Consider the following 17,253-nt stretch of genomic DNA (forward strand, 5'->3'; position numbering starts at 1 on the left):
TCAAATACTCACACTTTTCTTCTGGTGATCTATTCATGCAAGTACCCCATTACAATTTTTGCAGCCCTTGGGATTGGTTCAATATGAAAAAATGACACTTGGACCGAAAAACGTTGTGCACCCCGGGAATTTAACTAGTTCGCTCAGAGCCAGCTCTGATCTAAATAGTTATTGTCATGTGGAGCCTTTGTAGCCAAGCATGAAGCGGGCTCAGAAACTAGGAACCATAAGAAATAGTGTACAGCTGCCATCGTTAAGGGGTTAAATGATTATCAATGTTTTTATATCAAATAAAGCAAATGAAAGAATTACCAAAAAAAGATAATGAGGAAGGGATGACACTTTATTTAGAATGTCTGCAAACATATCTGTTGAGTTGAGTAGGGTGGGGGTACGGTGGGGAATATTTTGTTTTCCAGTTATGCTGTACAGCATTTAGCTTCCTCGCAAGAAAAGGTGAAGCAAGTAATGTGGCAGCTGTCCAGCCTGGTTCCAGGGTTCATGCCATAAAGCACAACGGCCAATTATTTATCAAGCTAAGTGCGCCAAAATTCTGGAGTAATCTGTGCCTAAAAAAAAAACTGGCAGATAGGTCAGGCAGGATGAGAAAACTAGTCGGGTCGGTAACGGGAAGCATATTACTGAGGAAAGCATAAACGTGACCCAACAGGGTAGAAAACAATGTTGGTGGGGGAGGAGGGTAATAGCAGCAGGTAAAAAAAAAAAAAAATAATAGCAGGGGTACATCTACCAATGACAAGATGTGTATTTTGTAGCAGATTGGTACGGACCAGTTTAACTAAAACTTAACTTTTAATCAACCTTTAAAAACATAAATCAACAAAAAGTGCCATACAAAGTGCTCGTGCTGAAGTGATTAAAAAATTGTTCAATGCCGCCTGAAATCACCCATGTACAATGGGGCACTCGTTATATCATTTTATACCTTGTTTACAACAGCCTCTTAGTGTTGCATACGTATCGGGCCTCAGTCCCTAAATACAGATATAATGAAGAATGGCCTATAGCCCCACATATAAATTGTCCTTTTATGGTTAATGCTGTTTTCTAGGCTCTAATACAGTCCGTATAGGACATTATTATAAACAAAAAGTGAGCCACTGTACATATATCAAACACCCTCAAAAAGGAAATGTATAGAGTCTCCTTTAGATTACTAACCACAAATCACCTTTCTAGAGTATGAATAAATCATGTACTTATCTCAGATATCGTTGCTTTCCATGGCGATACCCGAATACTGCTCATAGCTAGGGGGCTCCACATATCAGCGAATCGCTGGGTAGCTCGATTCCCTCTGTATATCTCCCAACGTGTTTCATCTACCACAAATTCATCAGGGGAGTAGTGGCATTTAGTCCAGTGGCATTGCGCGCCATATCGCGCTCTCATTATCTTTTATATACATTCAGAAGTCCCGCGGACTATCCCTATTTCCGGACGCCGGGGTTGGCACTTCCGGTTTCAATCTTACTCGGGCCCCTAGACTCCTCTCCTGCCCCACTTCCTGGGCGTGTCTAAGGGACGAAAACGTCACATCCGGTGACGCGTATTGACCAGATCATATGCCCCACTTCCTGGGTTCGTCTGGATATCGGTAGCGTCACGTCCGGTATAGACAGCGATGTAAACACATCGCATTCATGTGACTCGCCCCTGCCCATAGCAACAAGACGCTATTGTGCATATCTATATAGCGTTAGGCATCTCATTCTATAGAGTGGGGCTCGGGCTGGAAAAATTATACATCTATTCCCATTTAGATATAACAAATATCGGTGGCTTAGAGACGTGTATAATTACAAAAAATCAGCAAAACCATTTTCTATTTTTTGCTGATAAACCCAAACAATGGACATTTTCAGTGCATTCCTAAGTCCAAAAATTTTTTTTTACACCATATTCAAGATACAAAACGATTAAACTTTCCAGAAAAAAAAAAAAAAAAAATTATAATAGTCAATAGTCAATTAATTAATTAATAGATGTTGCATGGTATATACTGGGCACCACGGACCTTTTTGGGAAGGATAGAGAAGGGTGCTCACTATAACTTACCCTATTATACCCTCTCTATATGTCACCTACCTAACGCGGAGGTTGGCACCCTAATTCCTGCGCAAGTGGCGCCCCCACTCAACGGCAGCTCTCCCTATACTTTGATGGCCCTATTAAAGTACTCCCTACAAGAAGGAAGAATAGGTGAGAAGTTCATTAAGTCCCTTGGGATGTACTGTTCGTAGTGAGAAGATCCAGAAATTTTCTCTCTGAAGGATTCGCTTATCCCAATCTCCTCCTCTTTGATTTTTTTGGGACTTTTTCAATGCCTATGAAACTGACAGCCTTAACATCCCCGTTGTGGGCCTGGTTGATGTGATTCGCCACTGGTGTGTCTCGTTTGTTTATGATGTCCCTGTGGTGCTCTCCCACTCTCACTCTGAGCTCTCTCTTGGTTTTACCAACATATTCTAAACTGCATCTACAGGTAATCTTATACACAACTCCAACCGATCTGCAATTGATAAACTATTGTATAGGAAAAGTTCTTCTTGTGACACTACTACGAAAAATAGTGTCCTGTGTAATTGACGCACAGTATTTGCAGTTGCCACACTTATAACACCCTTTGGGTTGGGTACCCAGCCAGGTAGGCCTAGTATTAGTGTTTAAGGAAAAATAGCTACGGACTAGTCTATCCTTGATGGAACGGCCTTTTCTGAACGTAATTTGTGGGGTACCAGGTATAATCCCTAGAAGGTCTTGATCCATGAGGAGAATTGGCCAATGCCGTTTCATAATTTCCCTCAAGTCACTGGATCCATTGGAATATTTTGTTATAAATCTGATCGTTCCTTCGTCTGTGTTTTTCTGTTTTGGGATTAATAGCTCTTTTCTATCTCTGACTACAGTGGTCTTAAATGCCTCCTTGAGGATATCATCTGGATATCCACGCTCCAAAAACCGAGATCTCAAATCATCGGCTTGTTCTCTGAAATCTCTGTGGTTAGAGCAGTTTCTTTTCATTTGTAGGTACTGCCCCTTTGGGATGCCTCTTCTGAGTGGGGCTGGGTGACTAGAATCCCATCTCAGCAGAGAATTTGAGGAGGTGGGTTTTCTAAAGGTTTTAGTTATTAACCGACCATTCTCTCCTCTTTCAATGCTGATGTCTAGGAATGATAGTTTATGTCTATCAGCCTCAAAGGTGAATTGAAGGCCCAGATCATTCTTATTCAATCCTCTTACAAAATTACCAAACCCCTCCTTGTCTCCTTTACAAATTATGAACACATCGTCGATGTAGCGGAGCCAGAGCACAATACTGTCCTCCGCCACCTCCTTGTGCTCTCCAAATACGATGTTTTCCTCCCACACACCCAGGAGCAAGTTTGCATACGATGGCGCACATGGGCTACCCATCGCGGTGCCCCTGAGCTGGTGGAAGTACTCTCCATTGAATAGGAAAAAGTTCCTGGTGAGGTAGGTGACATATAGAGAGGGTATAATAGGGTAAGTTATAGTGAGCACCCTTCTCTATCCTTCCCAAAAAGGTCCGTGGTGCCCAGTATATACCATGCAACATCTATTAATTAATTAATTGACTATCATAATTTTTTTTTTTTTTTTTTTCCTGGAAAGTTTAATCATACGTTTTGTATCTTGAATATGGTGTAAAAAAAATTTTTGGACTTAGGAATGCACTGAAAATGTCCCTTGTTTGGGTTTATCAGCAAAAAATAGAAAATGGTTTTGCTGATTTTTTGTAATTATACACGTCTCTAAGCCACCGATATTTGTTATATCTAAATGGGAATAGATGTATAATTTTTCCAGCCCGAGCCCCACTCTATAGAATGAGATGCCTAACGCTATATAGATATGCACAATAGCGTCTTGTTGCTATGGGCAGGGGCGAGTCACATGAATGCGATGTGTTTACATCGCTGTCTATACCGGACGTGACGCTACCGATATCCAGACGAACCCAGGAAGTGGGGCATATGATCTGGTCAATACGCGTCACCGGATGTGACGTTTTCGTCCCTTAGACACGCCCAGGAAGTGGGGCAGGAGGAGTCTAGGGGCCCGAGTAAGATGGAAACCGGAAGTGCCAACCCCGGCGTCCGGAAATAGGGATAGACCGCGGGACTTCTGAATGTATATAAAAGATAATGAGAGCGCGATATGGCGCGCAATGCCACTGGACTGTCAAGGTGAAAATATATTTTCTTATATAACTTTTATATTTTTATACTGTGAAACAATAAGTTTTTCCTAATTGCTTGCTAATGCAAATGTAACTGTATTAAAGATGGCTGCCAGTGTTCACTTTCACTTAAATTCAGTGTCTAAAGAGTTAAGTTAAGTTTCATTTCTCCTAAAAAAGATAACTCAGGAATGTGAAGAAGTAGTAACCATTGGGAGACGTTTTGACGAATCAGAGAGAGACTGGACACTAGATGTATACTGCATAAACCCCGCCTAATGCACGCCTTCCCCTAACACTCAATATAGTATTGTGTATTTGTAAATAAAAGCCAGTTGTTGTACTGCTCCTGACAGGTGTGGATGCAGGACATTAGCTAAGACTGAATCAGCTGCGTGTCTGAGTCATTCTTAATCGGTACCAGATGTTTTGCGCTCGCACAATGATTTGGAATGACTGGTGAATGAGGATTCATTGTCGTTTACGACCCCGACAATTTGGAGCCCAACGGGGGGCGTGGACAGTGATCCGAGGCTCCTCTGGACCCATGCCTGGATGTCTGTGGATGATACCTGTAGTGGCTGACCTCGAGGACTGATCACCCTCCAAAACACGGTAAGTGAGATCATATACACTGTATGTGTCACACTTGCTAGTGTCTCGGCCGTTATTGGTTTGTCTGTGGTCTCCTTGGGTCTGAGGGGTGACCGGTCGAGTGGTGAGACTGAGTGCGATCCTGTGCCACGCTCTGAACCAGCAACTGAGAGACGTCGCATTCTGCGCGTCCTCGTGTACACCACACCTCCTCCACCGGTCATTGTACTCCATTCAACCACCCTACCCGTGACTATTGTCTAGTAGTGAAGTGGAGTGATAAATTGAGCTAGTTGCAGATTGTGGGGCAACCTAGAGGAAGGGATAGGAGACGCAGCCTCTGTGATATTGTACCAGCTAGGTAATTAAGACGTCCCGAGAAGGGACCACCTGTATTTCTGTGGAGGGCTCTCACTAGGAGACCGCCTCCCGACTGTTGGAATATCGTGGCAGGATAATCTGTTAATCACTGCTGTTCAAGGTTAGGGAAAGGAAATATTGAGCGCGAGGCTCTTTTCCTAGTACGTCGAACGTGAGGCTCCGTACTGTGGAACATCAGTGTTGATATCGCTACCAGTGGTTTTTCTGCAGAGAACCATAGTATTCTGTAAGAGTCATGCTGCGTATCTTAAAGCAGAAGAAGTCTGTGCCCCACAAGTTAGATGAGGATGCTGTGGAGGTCAAGGCAATAGTAGCGTCACGGGAAGGCAAGAAGGCAGTCAAGAATGTTGAGAGATTGTATAAGCATGTAGGATTGCCCTCGTCAGGGAGATTACAGCCGGCTATGTGGCATAATCTCATAGAGAACAAACGAGGCATGTTGAAAGATAAAGGATTGTTAGAACAAGCACAAGCTCATCTGCGAGTTGCGCGAGGCTTGAAGAATGAAGGATGGAAAGAGATTGATGGGGAAGGAGGATCAGACAATGCGGAACCTGTGTTTGGTTATAAAATGCCTTTGAACTGTGATCTTATAGATTGTAAAATGGCCGCCGTGCCACTGATGATGAAAATGCAGTCCCAACCACCGCCCTATAATGGCGACAAGACGAGCTCTCCAGAAACGTGGGTGTGTCCTGTTTGTGGCGTGCAGAATCCAACCTGGGTGGAAACCTGCCGTGTGTGTGGGGCGTGCCGTCCTTGGGGTTCCGCCCAGACCATGGACGGAAGTGGGGCATGCCACGCCTCCACCGGCAGCCATCTTGGTGCACCCGGAATTCCTCCCCAGCCACTATGTCCGCTGGTAACACTTTCCGGCGAGTACTATCAGGGACCACCACTTCCTGAGAAACCTCCGGCACCGACCGATGCTGTTCCCACCTCTAATGTTCCTGTTTCTGTTCCGGCCTCTGGGCCTAGTCTCCCGGTGCAACCCACTGTGATATTTGTAAATACACCTGGTCAAGGTCCCTTCACTCTTGATGCCCTGACCGGCAATACGGCTTTCCGGTCCGTAATGCGTATGAGGCGCCAAGCTATCGGAGATGATGAGGGATCAGAAGATTCTGACAATCAGGTTGCTACAATTCCCCCTGCCCCGCCACTGCTATTAGGTCCGTTCGAATCCCCCCGGCCCGGAAGGAGCCCACTACCTACCCCTCTCAACAAATCCTCTAGGTTGCCCCATGACCCTGAAATCTGGTTCCCCTGTCATTCACGCTATTACATCACACCTCAGGGCTCCCAGGTTCTTTTCTCAGTGGGGTATGGGGACATAGTTACCCACCAGGTAGGAGCCATAGTGAACCCAGCTAACTCTACCCTGTCGCATAGAGGTGGTTTGGCCCAACAGATAGCTAAAAAGGGAGGCCCAGCCATAACCCAAGAGTGTCAGGCCTACCTTGCCAATTATTGCCCCTTGCATCCAGGAGACGCTATGTCCACCCAGGGAGGGAATTTGCCCTGTGATATAGTGTTACACACTGCAGGCCCTATATATGATTACAGGACACCCGAGCATTGCCGTATCCCGGACAGATGCGTTATAGATATTTCAAATCTACATCTGAGACTGAATGAATTGAGTAATGATATAGTTCGTGTTATATGTGGCATTACATTGTAAAGTTTCCTGAATGCATTTGGCCAGAAAAAGGGCAAGGCATGGTTAATCTCATTATACAGTTATCTGCTCTTACAGTGAAATCCCGTGATTTTGAGTTTCTTTGTAGAAATTGATTTTGATAAGTCTAAAGAACTACAGAATTCTGTGAAGGACGACGCTGCATTCTGACGGGAGGGGTGAAGGATGGAGCTGCGTAGTTTTTCTTCTCCCTTCGCTCTTATCTCTGCTGAGTGTGAGCTGTGCTCAAAATTCTCTGTAATTCTATCCGTAAGGTACACGCTGAAAGATTTGTGCATTTTAAAGCAACAGTACTTAATTGAAGATTGAAAGTTAAAAAGTAAGATATGGTGCCTAATTTAGAAGGGAATTGTAAGTGATTGCTTGGTCATTAATGTGTTTGAACCTGCTTCTAGTTGTGTGATTGATTTGTATAGCAAATTGTGTCAAATTACAAGAGACAGAGAAGGAAGGAAGCAGTAAAACAAGTGGGACAAACATTGAAAAAGGCAAAAATACCAGAGTGTGAATGTTTGGATGTACAAAAAGGCACAGACAAGTGAAGAAAATAGCAAGTGAATAAATGATGCTTGAGAATGTGCAGCAGTGTGGAAGGTGTATTATGAATGTTTGATTGACAAAGTGTAACCAGAGACCCAGACAAAACAGATGGACTTGTAAACACTGTGGTCAGACTCAGACAAATCCAGACTGAATAGCTACTTGTGTGACCTGTGCTACTGACCTAAGAGAATTGCACTAAATCCTATCCAGACAAGATCATAAGAAGCTGACATAATAGTGTGGATAGTGGGTAGTGGGGACATTGGCCCTTGAGGAGTAAGCTGACAGTAGACATCAGACGGCCAACCCCATCAGGACCTAGAAGTGTGACTAGAATAAGAAAGATACAGGTGTATTATCCCTGGAGCCCCTCTGAACAGCTAGCTTTGCTGAAGCAGCTGCCTGCCCCTGAAGACCAACCATTCCCGTTTTACAGACACATAAAGGAAGTACAGCAAACATATAAGTGTACCTGGGCAGACCTAGAGAGGTTGGTGAGTTTAAAGGCAGGTGACGCACTAGATCATATAATTAAGACACACAGATGTGACAAAGAATCAGGCTTGGGGCATGGATGATAAATCTGCACGATCTGGGGAGACGTACTGTGAGTCACTAAGACAATGGGCTGCAGTGGAACAATCAGAGCAGTCTGTACTCCTGACTAATGTGACACAGCAAAGAGGAGAGAGAGTAGAGATATACCTTGGACGGTTACAGCTGAAATGGGCAGACATGGGGTACATTTGCATAAACCCACTTGATGTTAGAATACTGGTGGATGCATTCATTGACGGTATGAACAAAGACTTACGAGACGCAGTACAGACAGCCAGACCTGAATGGAGACATGTAGATCCGAAAGACCTCCTTAAGGTAGCTAAAGAAATTGAGCAAACAAGGACAATAAAACGACCTGTCATGTATGCTGGAGCACAAGGAAAAAAGTGGAGACGTAATAGGAAAGGCATGTGAGATGACACTGATGTTTCTTTTGACAATCTATTCCCCACATGACATCCATGCCATACTCCTACAAGTTCAACCAAAACATCTGTCTATGGCCAGACAGCTCTGACTTGAGTGTGCTCTACTAATTCCTGAGTATGTCACTCCTCAAAAGATGTAACGTTCTGAATCCAGCCACCCTCCTGCCTGTGGATTCAGAAAAGGGGGAATTGGTGACCATATTAGCGCGTGAGGAAAGATACTTTGACATGACGCATGAACATGTCTGCATAGAACTGATGAGTCAGGAGACAGTTGGGTTTGCACACATTCATGAAAAACCTGTTCCTAATGCAGACTTTGAGTTTCTTTTTTGTAGATGGCCCCAGATACCACCAGGATGGACGATTCTACACTGGATATGCAGTAGTATCCTCACATGAGGTAATCCGAGCGGAACCACTCTCTCCTCACATGTCGGCGCAGGAGGCAGAGTTGAAGGCACTCACCGAGGCGTGTAGAGCCGCTGCAGGTAAAGTCGCTAATATTTTCACAGATTCGAAGCCCATTAAAAATGCAGAGCTGGTGAAACAATTGATGGAGGCATTGATGTTACCAGTCCAGGTTGGCATTGTCAAGGTAAAAGCACACACAAAGGTGACTCCGTGGAGGTAGAGGGCAATAGAAGGGCGAACGAGGCTGCTAAAATAGCACAAGGCGGCCTAGAGAGAGCAGTGGACGGTGGCGGGGAGTCAGCGTATTCCAGCCACATTGGGTCTAGATGTCCTGAAATCCCTCCAGCAAAAGGCTGCCCAAACAGAGAAGGTACACCGAGGGAGACTGGGAGCTGAGCTGAACTCAAATGGAGTATGGGAGAATAAGGATAAAATGTGCCCACCAAAGTCCCTGTTCCCAATCATGGCGCAAGCAGCACATGGCCCCAATCACACCTCAAAAAGTCACATGTGTGCCATGGTAGATGCCTTCTGGATCGCTCCTGGCTTCAGTTGCGCAGCCGCGAAACTTGTACAATCATGCCTCATCTGTGCACAGCACAACCCAGGTAAAACAGTAAAAGTCCCTAAGAAAGCGACACCTAGGCCTCTCTACCCGTTTCAGAGACGGCAGATTGACGACATACAGCTACCAAGGTAGGAGTGTATGCAAATATCCTAGTATGTGTAGATCTCTTCTCTGGATGGCCAGAGGCCTACCCGGTGAAAACGGCTACAGCTCGAGCCACTGCAAAGAAACTGGTGATGGAACTAGTACCACGATTCGGTGTCCCTGAAACAATTGAATCAGACAGAGGTACACACTTTACTGCTGAGGTAATGCAAAATGTAATGCAAATGATAGGTGTAGAACAGGCATTTCATACACCCTACCACCCACAGAGTTCAGGGAAGGTAGAAAGAATGAACGGGACACTGAAATTGAAAATACAGAAAACCATGGAACAAACCCATAAACCATGGCCAGAGTGTCTCCCATTAGCATTATTCTCAGTAAGGTACACACCCACGGGGAAAACTAAACTGTCACCCTTCGAGATACTGTTTGGAAGACCACCGAACACAGGGTTGTACTACCCACAGGTCTTAACACTCAATGTGGATAATTTGACAAGTTATGTAATCCAGTTGCAAAAGCATTCAACTCAAATGCATTCTCTAGTTTTCTCTTCTATTCCAGATCCAGATAGTGTGGAAGGAACTCACCGTCTACAACCTGGTGATTACGTATATGTCAAGAAACACTCCAGAAAGACCCTTGAACCCCGATATCAAGGACCTTACCAAGTACTCCTAACAACGCCTACTTCTGTTAAGTTGGAAGGACGACCAACCTGGATCCACGCATCGCATTGCAAACTAGCCACAGGAGTTAACAAAGCATAAGAGTGCATAATGTTTTGGTTTGGTTTTGTTGCATTATCTGTAATAATGGTAGCTGCGTGGGACAATCTAAATTCTCCAATGTCCTTGAATAATAAGTTTATACAACATCATGAAAAAAAATACTAAATGATTGGTCAAAAGACACTCAGTCTCCAGCAGATTGCTGGATCTGCACACATTCACCAGTATCGGCCACTAGTATTCCGTTCCTTGTTATTCCTATGCCACCCGAGGAATTATTTGCCTGGACCAGTTGTTCTGATACACTTGCTAATAATGCCACAAATAATGTGAAGTTATGGAACACAACTGTTGGAATACCTATTGTGGGATGGGTAGGATACACTTGGTGGCAGGGTAATCTTTCAGGAAGTAATACTTACCTTCAATATCTGGCATATAAAGGGGGGGCTTGGGTACCCAGGAATAGAACTCGATTAACCTACCTGGGGCAAATTCCAATGTATGGCCTACAAGTTAGTTTTAATGTAACTTCCCACTCTACTGATGCCTTCAAACCAATACTGCTAGAAAGAAGGTTGCATAATACGTCCTGGGAGTATTCCAATTTATTTCCCCAGGGCAATAATGAAGCTTGTTTTAATATTTCAGGTAATATACCTTGCAACGAGTCATCTGGATATGAGAAAGGAACTCCCACCTGTGGAAATTCCGATGTAGGGTATTGTAGCCCTTTAGGACAACTTCCAAATTGGTGTATGCTTCAGAATGTATCTGCGTTCATAGATTTAGTTCATAGACTGGTATTACAACATTCAGCCCTATGGGACCTACCTAGTGACATGTACTGGGTATGTGGAGACAATGCATATAAATGGTTGCCAGTAGGGGTAAAAGGTGCTTGTACTCTGGGTCGTTTGACTCCAGCTACCTTTGTTATTCCGAATGACCAGTTGAATACTCAGAGCATACCTAAACACCACTGCCTGTGTCATGAATTTGTTGAAAGGTTTGAAGCCCACTGATTGCCCAGATTACGTCCCACTAATTCATAAGGAACCCAAACTAAAGGTCCCAGGAGAAGTAACTGTATTAGCTGACAATTACACCTGCTATAATTCCCACGACACCACAGGTACACCAGTAGGGATCTTCGAGACAGGTTTCTGCAAAGAGAATAGTTCTCTAGATACTGACTTGTTAATCAAACATACGCAATATATGTATGACATTTATTGGTTATGTGGAGATGGTAAGCTCTGTCCTAGGTTGCCAAATGCCTGGACAGGCCAATGCACCCTTGTTAAACTAGCTATGCAGTTCAAGATTCTACCCTGGGATCCAAAGATACCTGATGAACCTACCAGGAAAAGGAGAAGCCTCGATCAGCTCCATATGAGTTATGAAGAAGATCCACTAGTATATATTGATGCTATTGGAGTGCCAAGGGGGGTGCCTGACCAATTTAAAGCCCAGAACCAGATCTATGCTGGCTTTGCTTCTATAATCCCACAGGTGCAGATTAATAAAAATGTTGAATGGATCAATTACATATATTACAGTGAACAAAGGTTTGTCAATTTCAGCCAAGATGCCTTCCAAGGTATAGTTGAAGAATTGGGCCCTAACACTAGAATGACACTCCAAAATCGACTAGCCCTTGATATGATATTAGCTGAGAAAGGAGGAGTTTGTGGGATGGTGGGAGAGGAGTGTTGTACCTATATCCCTCAGAACTCTGGAGTGAATGGAAAAACCATGATAGCCCTTAAAAAGATAACTGGGTTAGCAGCAGAATTGAAAACTAATGCTGGAGTAGACACATCTTTCTTTTCCGGCTGGTTGGGTGGACTCAAGGGATTCCTTCAACAAGCTTGTATAGTACTGATTGCCCTCCTTGTAATTGGATCGATAACTCTTTGTTGTGTTATTCCCCTGTATAAAAAGGTTATTGCCAAAGCAACTCCGACTGGCACCTTCCTCAATCAAGAAGTAGACCCACCAGAGTACGATGGTACTGATCTAGGGGAGATCCCTAAGTATATTCCCCTCAAGAGAGTAGACAAAACCCCCCATTCTCAGATGATGTTAAGAGACTTAGTTTAGGGACAGCGGGAGAACTCCATGTGAGGTTAGTGAAGAGTTCAGCTGCCTGGAGGCCTCTCGCTAGGGGAGAGCTTCTGAGGTGTCTGGATGAAGAAATCCACCTCCCCTTTTCCCATCGCATGGACAGTCTCGAAGGATCTTTCATTAAGGGAAAAACTTAGTGTTTAGGGGGGATTGTCAAGGTGAAAATATATTTTCTTATATAACTTTTATATTTTTATACTGTGAAACAATAAGTTTTTCCTAATTGCTTGCTAATGCAAATGTAACTGTATTAAAGATGGCTGCCAGTGTTCACTTTCACTTAAATTCAGTGTCTAAAGAGTTAAGTTTCATTTCTCCTAAAAAAGATAACTCAGGAATGTGAAGAAGAAGTAACCATTGGGAGACGTTTTGACGAATCAGAGAGAGACTGGACACTAGATGTATACTGCATAAACCCCGCCTAATGCACGCCTTCCCCTAACACTCAATATAGTATTGTGTATTTGTAAATAAAAGCCAGTTGTTGTACTGCTCCTGACAGGTGTGGATGCAGGACATTAGCTAAGACTGAATCAGCTGCGTGTCTGAGTCATTCTTAATCGGTACCAGATGTTTTGCGCTCGCACAATGATTTGGAATGACTGGTGAATGAGGATTCATTGTCGTTTACGACCCCGACAGGACTAAATGCCACTACTCCCCTGATGAATTTGTGGTAGATGAAACACGTTGGGAGATATACAGAGGGAATCGAGCTACCCAGCGATTCGCTGATATGTGGAGCCCCCTAGCTATGAGCAGTATTCGGGTATCGCCATGGAAAGCAACGATATCTGAGATAAGTACATGATTTATTCATACTCTAGAAAGGTGATTTGTGGTTAGTAATCTAAAGGAGACTCTATACATTTCCTTTTTGAGGGTGTTTGATATATGTACAGTGGCTCACTTTTTGTTTATAATAATGTCCTATACGGACTGTATTAGAGCCTAGAAAACAGCATTAACCATAAAAGGACAATTTATATGTGGGGCTATAGGCCATTCTTCATTATATCTGTATTTAGGGACTGAGGCCTGATACGTATGCAACACTAAGAGGCTGTTGTAAACAAGGTATAAAATGATATAACGAGTGCCCCATTGTCCTACATGGGTGATTTCAGGCGGCATTGAACAATTTTTTAATCACTTCAGCACGAGCACTTTGTATGGCACTTTTTGTTGATTTATGTTTTTAAAGGCTGATTAAAAGTTAAGTTTTAGTTAAACTGGTCCGTACCAATCTGCTACAAAATAATAGCAGCAGGTACCAGATACAGGCCCTACTAGCAAGGGATAGGCCGGGGAAACTAAACACTACAGGACACAGCAGGGTTAAATTCCTGTAGAGACCATCTATGCCCCTCAGTGCTGCAAGAAACAGACTCAGCGAGATGAGCTTACATGGGATAAACTGCACGAAGAGTAAAGGGGCACAGAGGAGGCAAGGACGTTACCACAGTGATAGCCACCCCCCATCCAAGACTTCAAAATGAAGATTTATTTTTTAACTAATAAGTTTCATAAGTTCAGCAGAATTGAGAATGTCATTAAGAAACTCCATACCTTTACCAGCATCACTATGCTGCAAGCTCCAATGACCAGAATGCATTTGATCGGACTGCCAGATATCCTGACTAGGCCCCGTCTGGTTGGAACAACTAGGCGTTAAATACGTATCTGCTAATCGACTGGCATTTCCTTTACCAGCTGTATCTAGGCTTGCAGCATCCACAAACCCTGATGTATGGTTTGAATACGAAAAAATCTGAGAAAGATTAGCGGAGTTCTCGGAACCAAATTCACCAATTGAAGCTCTACCATCTTGGAAGTATAAGGAATTCAGTTTCTGTGTCGTATTTGCCGGTAATGAATTCAGATTGCATGAACTCTAAAAAGAAATATACAGTTTTTATTTCACAAATTGAGTTAAGAATAAGACAAAAGTTACACCAATTAAAACAGCAAAAATTTATATGAGAATCACTACGTAATTTTGTAAAACTAAAGAAGTGTAGCTTGAGTATGTCTATGCTTTTCTTTCACCACTGCTCACTCTAAATATATTAGCGGAGGCAGACTGGCTGCTAGAGATCCAGGATGTCAATCTTCTAACACAGAAGAATCTTGCACTCTTCAAATTTTGCCAGATAGGTAGTAAATTTGACATCACGTAACTCTCCCCTGGGAGTCAATGAACATAAATCGTAATTGCTGGTGTTAATTGCTCTGCTTCTCATCCCTCCCTTACAAACAGACAAAGTAAAAACTTTTCATCCTGTTCCCAAACTAGAAATAGCACACACCACTCTGAATATAGCACCTTTTACCAAGCAAGGATATTGAAATCACTTAAAATCACATAAGCAGCATATAGGATTGACAAGAAAATAAAAGCACATAGGCTTTAGTACAAGATCTTAAAAAGGGAAATAATTGTGTATGCAACATACCATTGATTAAAAGGTTATACGGAATACCACAGGGTGGGCCATTTATATGGATATACCTACATAAAATGGGAATGGTTGGCGATATCAACTTCCTGTTTGTGGCACATTCGTATGGGAGGGGGGAAACTTTTCAAGATGGGTGGTGACCATGGTGGCCATTTTGAAGTCGGCCATTTTGGATCCAACTATTTTTTCCAATGGGAAGAGGGTCATGTGACACAAACTTATTGAGAATTTCACTAGAAAAACAATGGTGTGCTTGGTTTTAACATAGCTTTATTCTTTCATGAGTTATTTACAAGTTTATGACCACTTATAAAATATGTTCAAAATGCTGCCCATTGTGTTGGATTGTCAACGCAACCCTCTTCTCCCACTCTTGACACACTGATAGCAACACTGCAGAGGAAATGCTATTCTAAGGGGGTCAGATTCCTTGTAGGAATGCTAGGATCTGACACCCATATAATGTGGTATTGCACCACCTTGCTGGAAAAACTCAGGGAACATGCCATATTCAGTGCATAAAGAGGGCAACACATCATGATGTAGCAATTTCAGATATCCAGTGGCATTGAGGTTTCCATTGATGAAGAATGGCCCCACTATCTTTTGTTTGTACCCCATATACCACACTTTACCATCAATTATGGGAGTCAGGTCCGAGCATTCCTACATGAACTGTTTCCTGGAAAGTTGATTGGTCGTCGTGGGCCACTTGAATGGCCACCAAGGTCTCCCGATCTGACCCCCTTAGACTTTTATCTTTGGGGTCATCTGAAGGCAATTGTGTATGCTGTGAAGATACGAGATGTGCAGCATCTGAAACAACGGATTCTGGAAGCCTGTGCTAGCATTTCTTCTGCGGTGTTATCAGTGCGTCAAGAGTGGGAGAAGAGGGTTGCATTGACCATCCAACACAATGGGCAGCATTTTGAACACATTTTATAAGTGGTCATAAACTCGTAAATAACTCATGAAAGAATAAAGATACTTTAAAACCAAGCACACCATTGTTTTTCTTGTGAAATTCTCAATATGTCTGATGTGCCACATGCCCGTCTTCCCATTGGAAAAAATAAAGTTGGATCCTAAATGGCTGACTTCAAAATGGCAGCCATGGTCACCACCCAACTTGAAAAGTTTCCTCCCTCCCATATACTAATGTGCCACAAACAAGAAGTTGATATCACCAACCATTCCCATTATATTTAGGTGTATCCATAAAAATGTCCCACACCGTTTACATAAAAAAAAAAAAAGATAAAGAAAGGAGGAATAAAACTACTTCAAAAGTCCAAAACGTGTGACAAATTATAATTTTATTAATTTTGCAAAAATAGACAGGTGCGGTAGGGGAAGAAACACTTGACGAGAAAAAATGGACACCACAAGGGACAAGGTAAAATACAGAGGTATATAAAATAACTGAGTAAAAAATAGTAAAAAGAGGTTATGTTGAAAAGTATAATCAAAATCTCAGTATACTACAAAGACAGATATTTGCTTTGATACCATATACAAAACAGTTTACAGGTAAAAATGAGGGGCAAAATGAGGAGGAAAGAATAAAGTGCATATGCAATAGAATCACTGTGCAAAATCTGCAAATAAGTGAGCAGTATTGCTCTGTCTAAATAGGATCAGAGCATAAAGGCAATGCAGTTGATATAAGGTCTTGCCTAGCGATTCATGGCTACTGTTAATAAGATAGTGAGCATACAAGCACTCATATACATGGTGTATTACCTGACAAACTGTGGCATGTCCTTGGATGCGTCCATCCCATGACGAAGGCAGACACCAAAACTTGCGTCGGGGTGAGCGCATCCAAGGGACAGGTCACAGTATCAGGTAATACACCATGTATATGAGGACTTGTATGTTCACTATATCCAATTAACAGCCATGAATCGCTAGACAAGACCTTCTTATATCAGCTGCATTGCTTTTAATGCTCTGATCCTATTTAGACAGAGCAATACTGTTCACTTGCAGATTTTGCACAGTGATTCTATTGCATATGCACTTTATTCTTTCCTCCTCATGTTACCGCTCATTTTTACCTGTACACGGTTTGTATATGTTATCACAGCAAATACCCATCTTTGCAGCATACTGAGATTTTGATTATAATTTTGCACACAACCTCTTTTAACTATTTTTTTGCTGTCAGTATTATTTATATACCTCTGTATTTTTTTTTACCTTGTCCCTTGTGAGGTGTCCATTTTTTCTGGACAATTGTTCCCTCCCATACCACACATGCCTATTTTTGCAAAATTAATAAAACTATAAATGTCACATATTTTGGACTTTTGAAGTCGTTAATTTCCTCCTTTATTATTTTCCGATACGTCCTATACCTGGTCCTAAGTACACATGTAGTGGTGAAGGTGTATATTGTCTCCG

General features: G+C 42.8%; 1 protein-coding gene across 2 annotated transcripts in view; it reads right to left on the reverse strand.

The window, feature by feature from the left end:
* The window catches only part of CEP192 (centrosomal protein 192), a 325,551-nt gene that overhangs the window by 157,247 nt on the left and 151,051 nt on the right, over positions 1 to 17,253 (reverse strand). For both annotated transcript variants that reach the window (XM_073590043.1, XM_073590042.1), the window contains exon 13: positions 13,955 to 14,279. In XM_073590043.1, coding sequence (XP_073446144.1) covers positions 13,955 to 14,279 — 325 coding nt within the window. The remainder of the gene's footprint in view (positions 1 to 13,954; positions 14,280 to 17,253) is intronic.

The sequence above is a fragment of the Dendrobates tinctorius genome, unplaced genomic scaffold (assembly GCF_039654945.1).
Source record: "Dendrobates tinctorius isolate UK_male_01 unplaced genomic scaffold, ASM3965494v1 ptg000115l, whole genome shotgun sequence".
In the NCBI taxonomy this organism is placed as follows: Eukaryota; Metazoa; Chordata; class Amphibia; order Anura; family Dendrobatidae; genus Dendrobates; species Dendrobates tinctorius.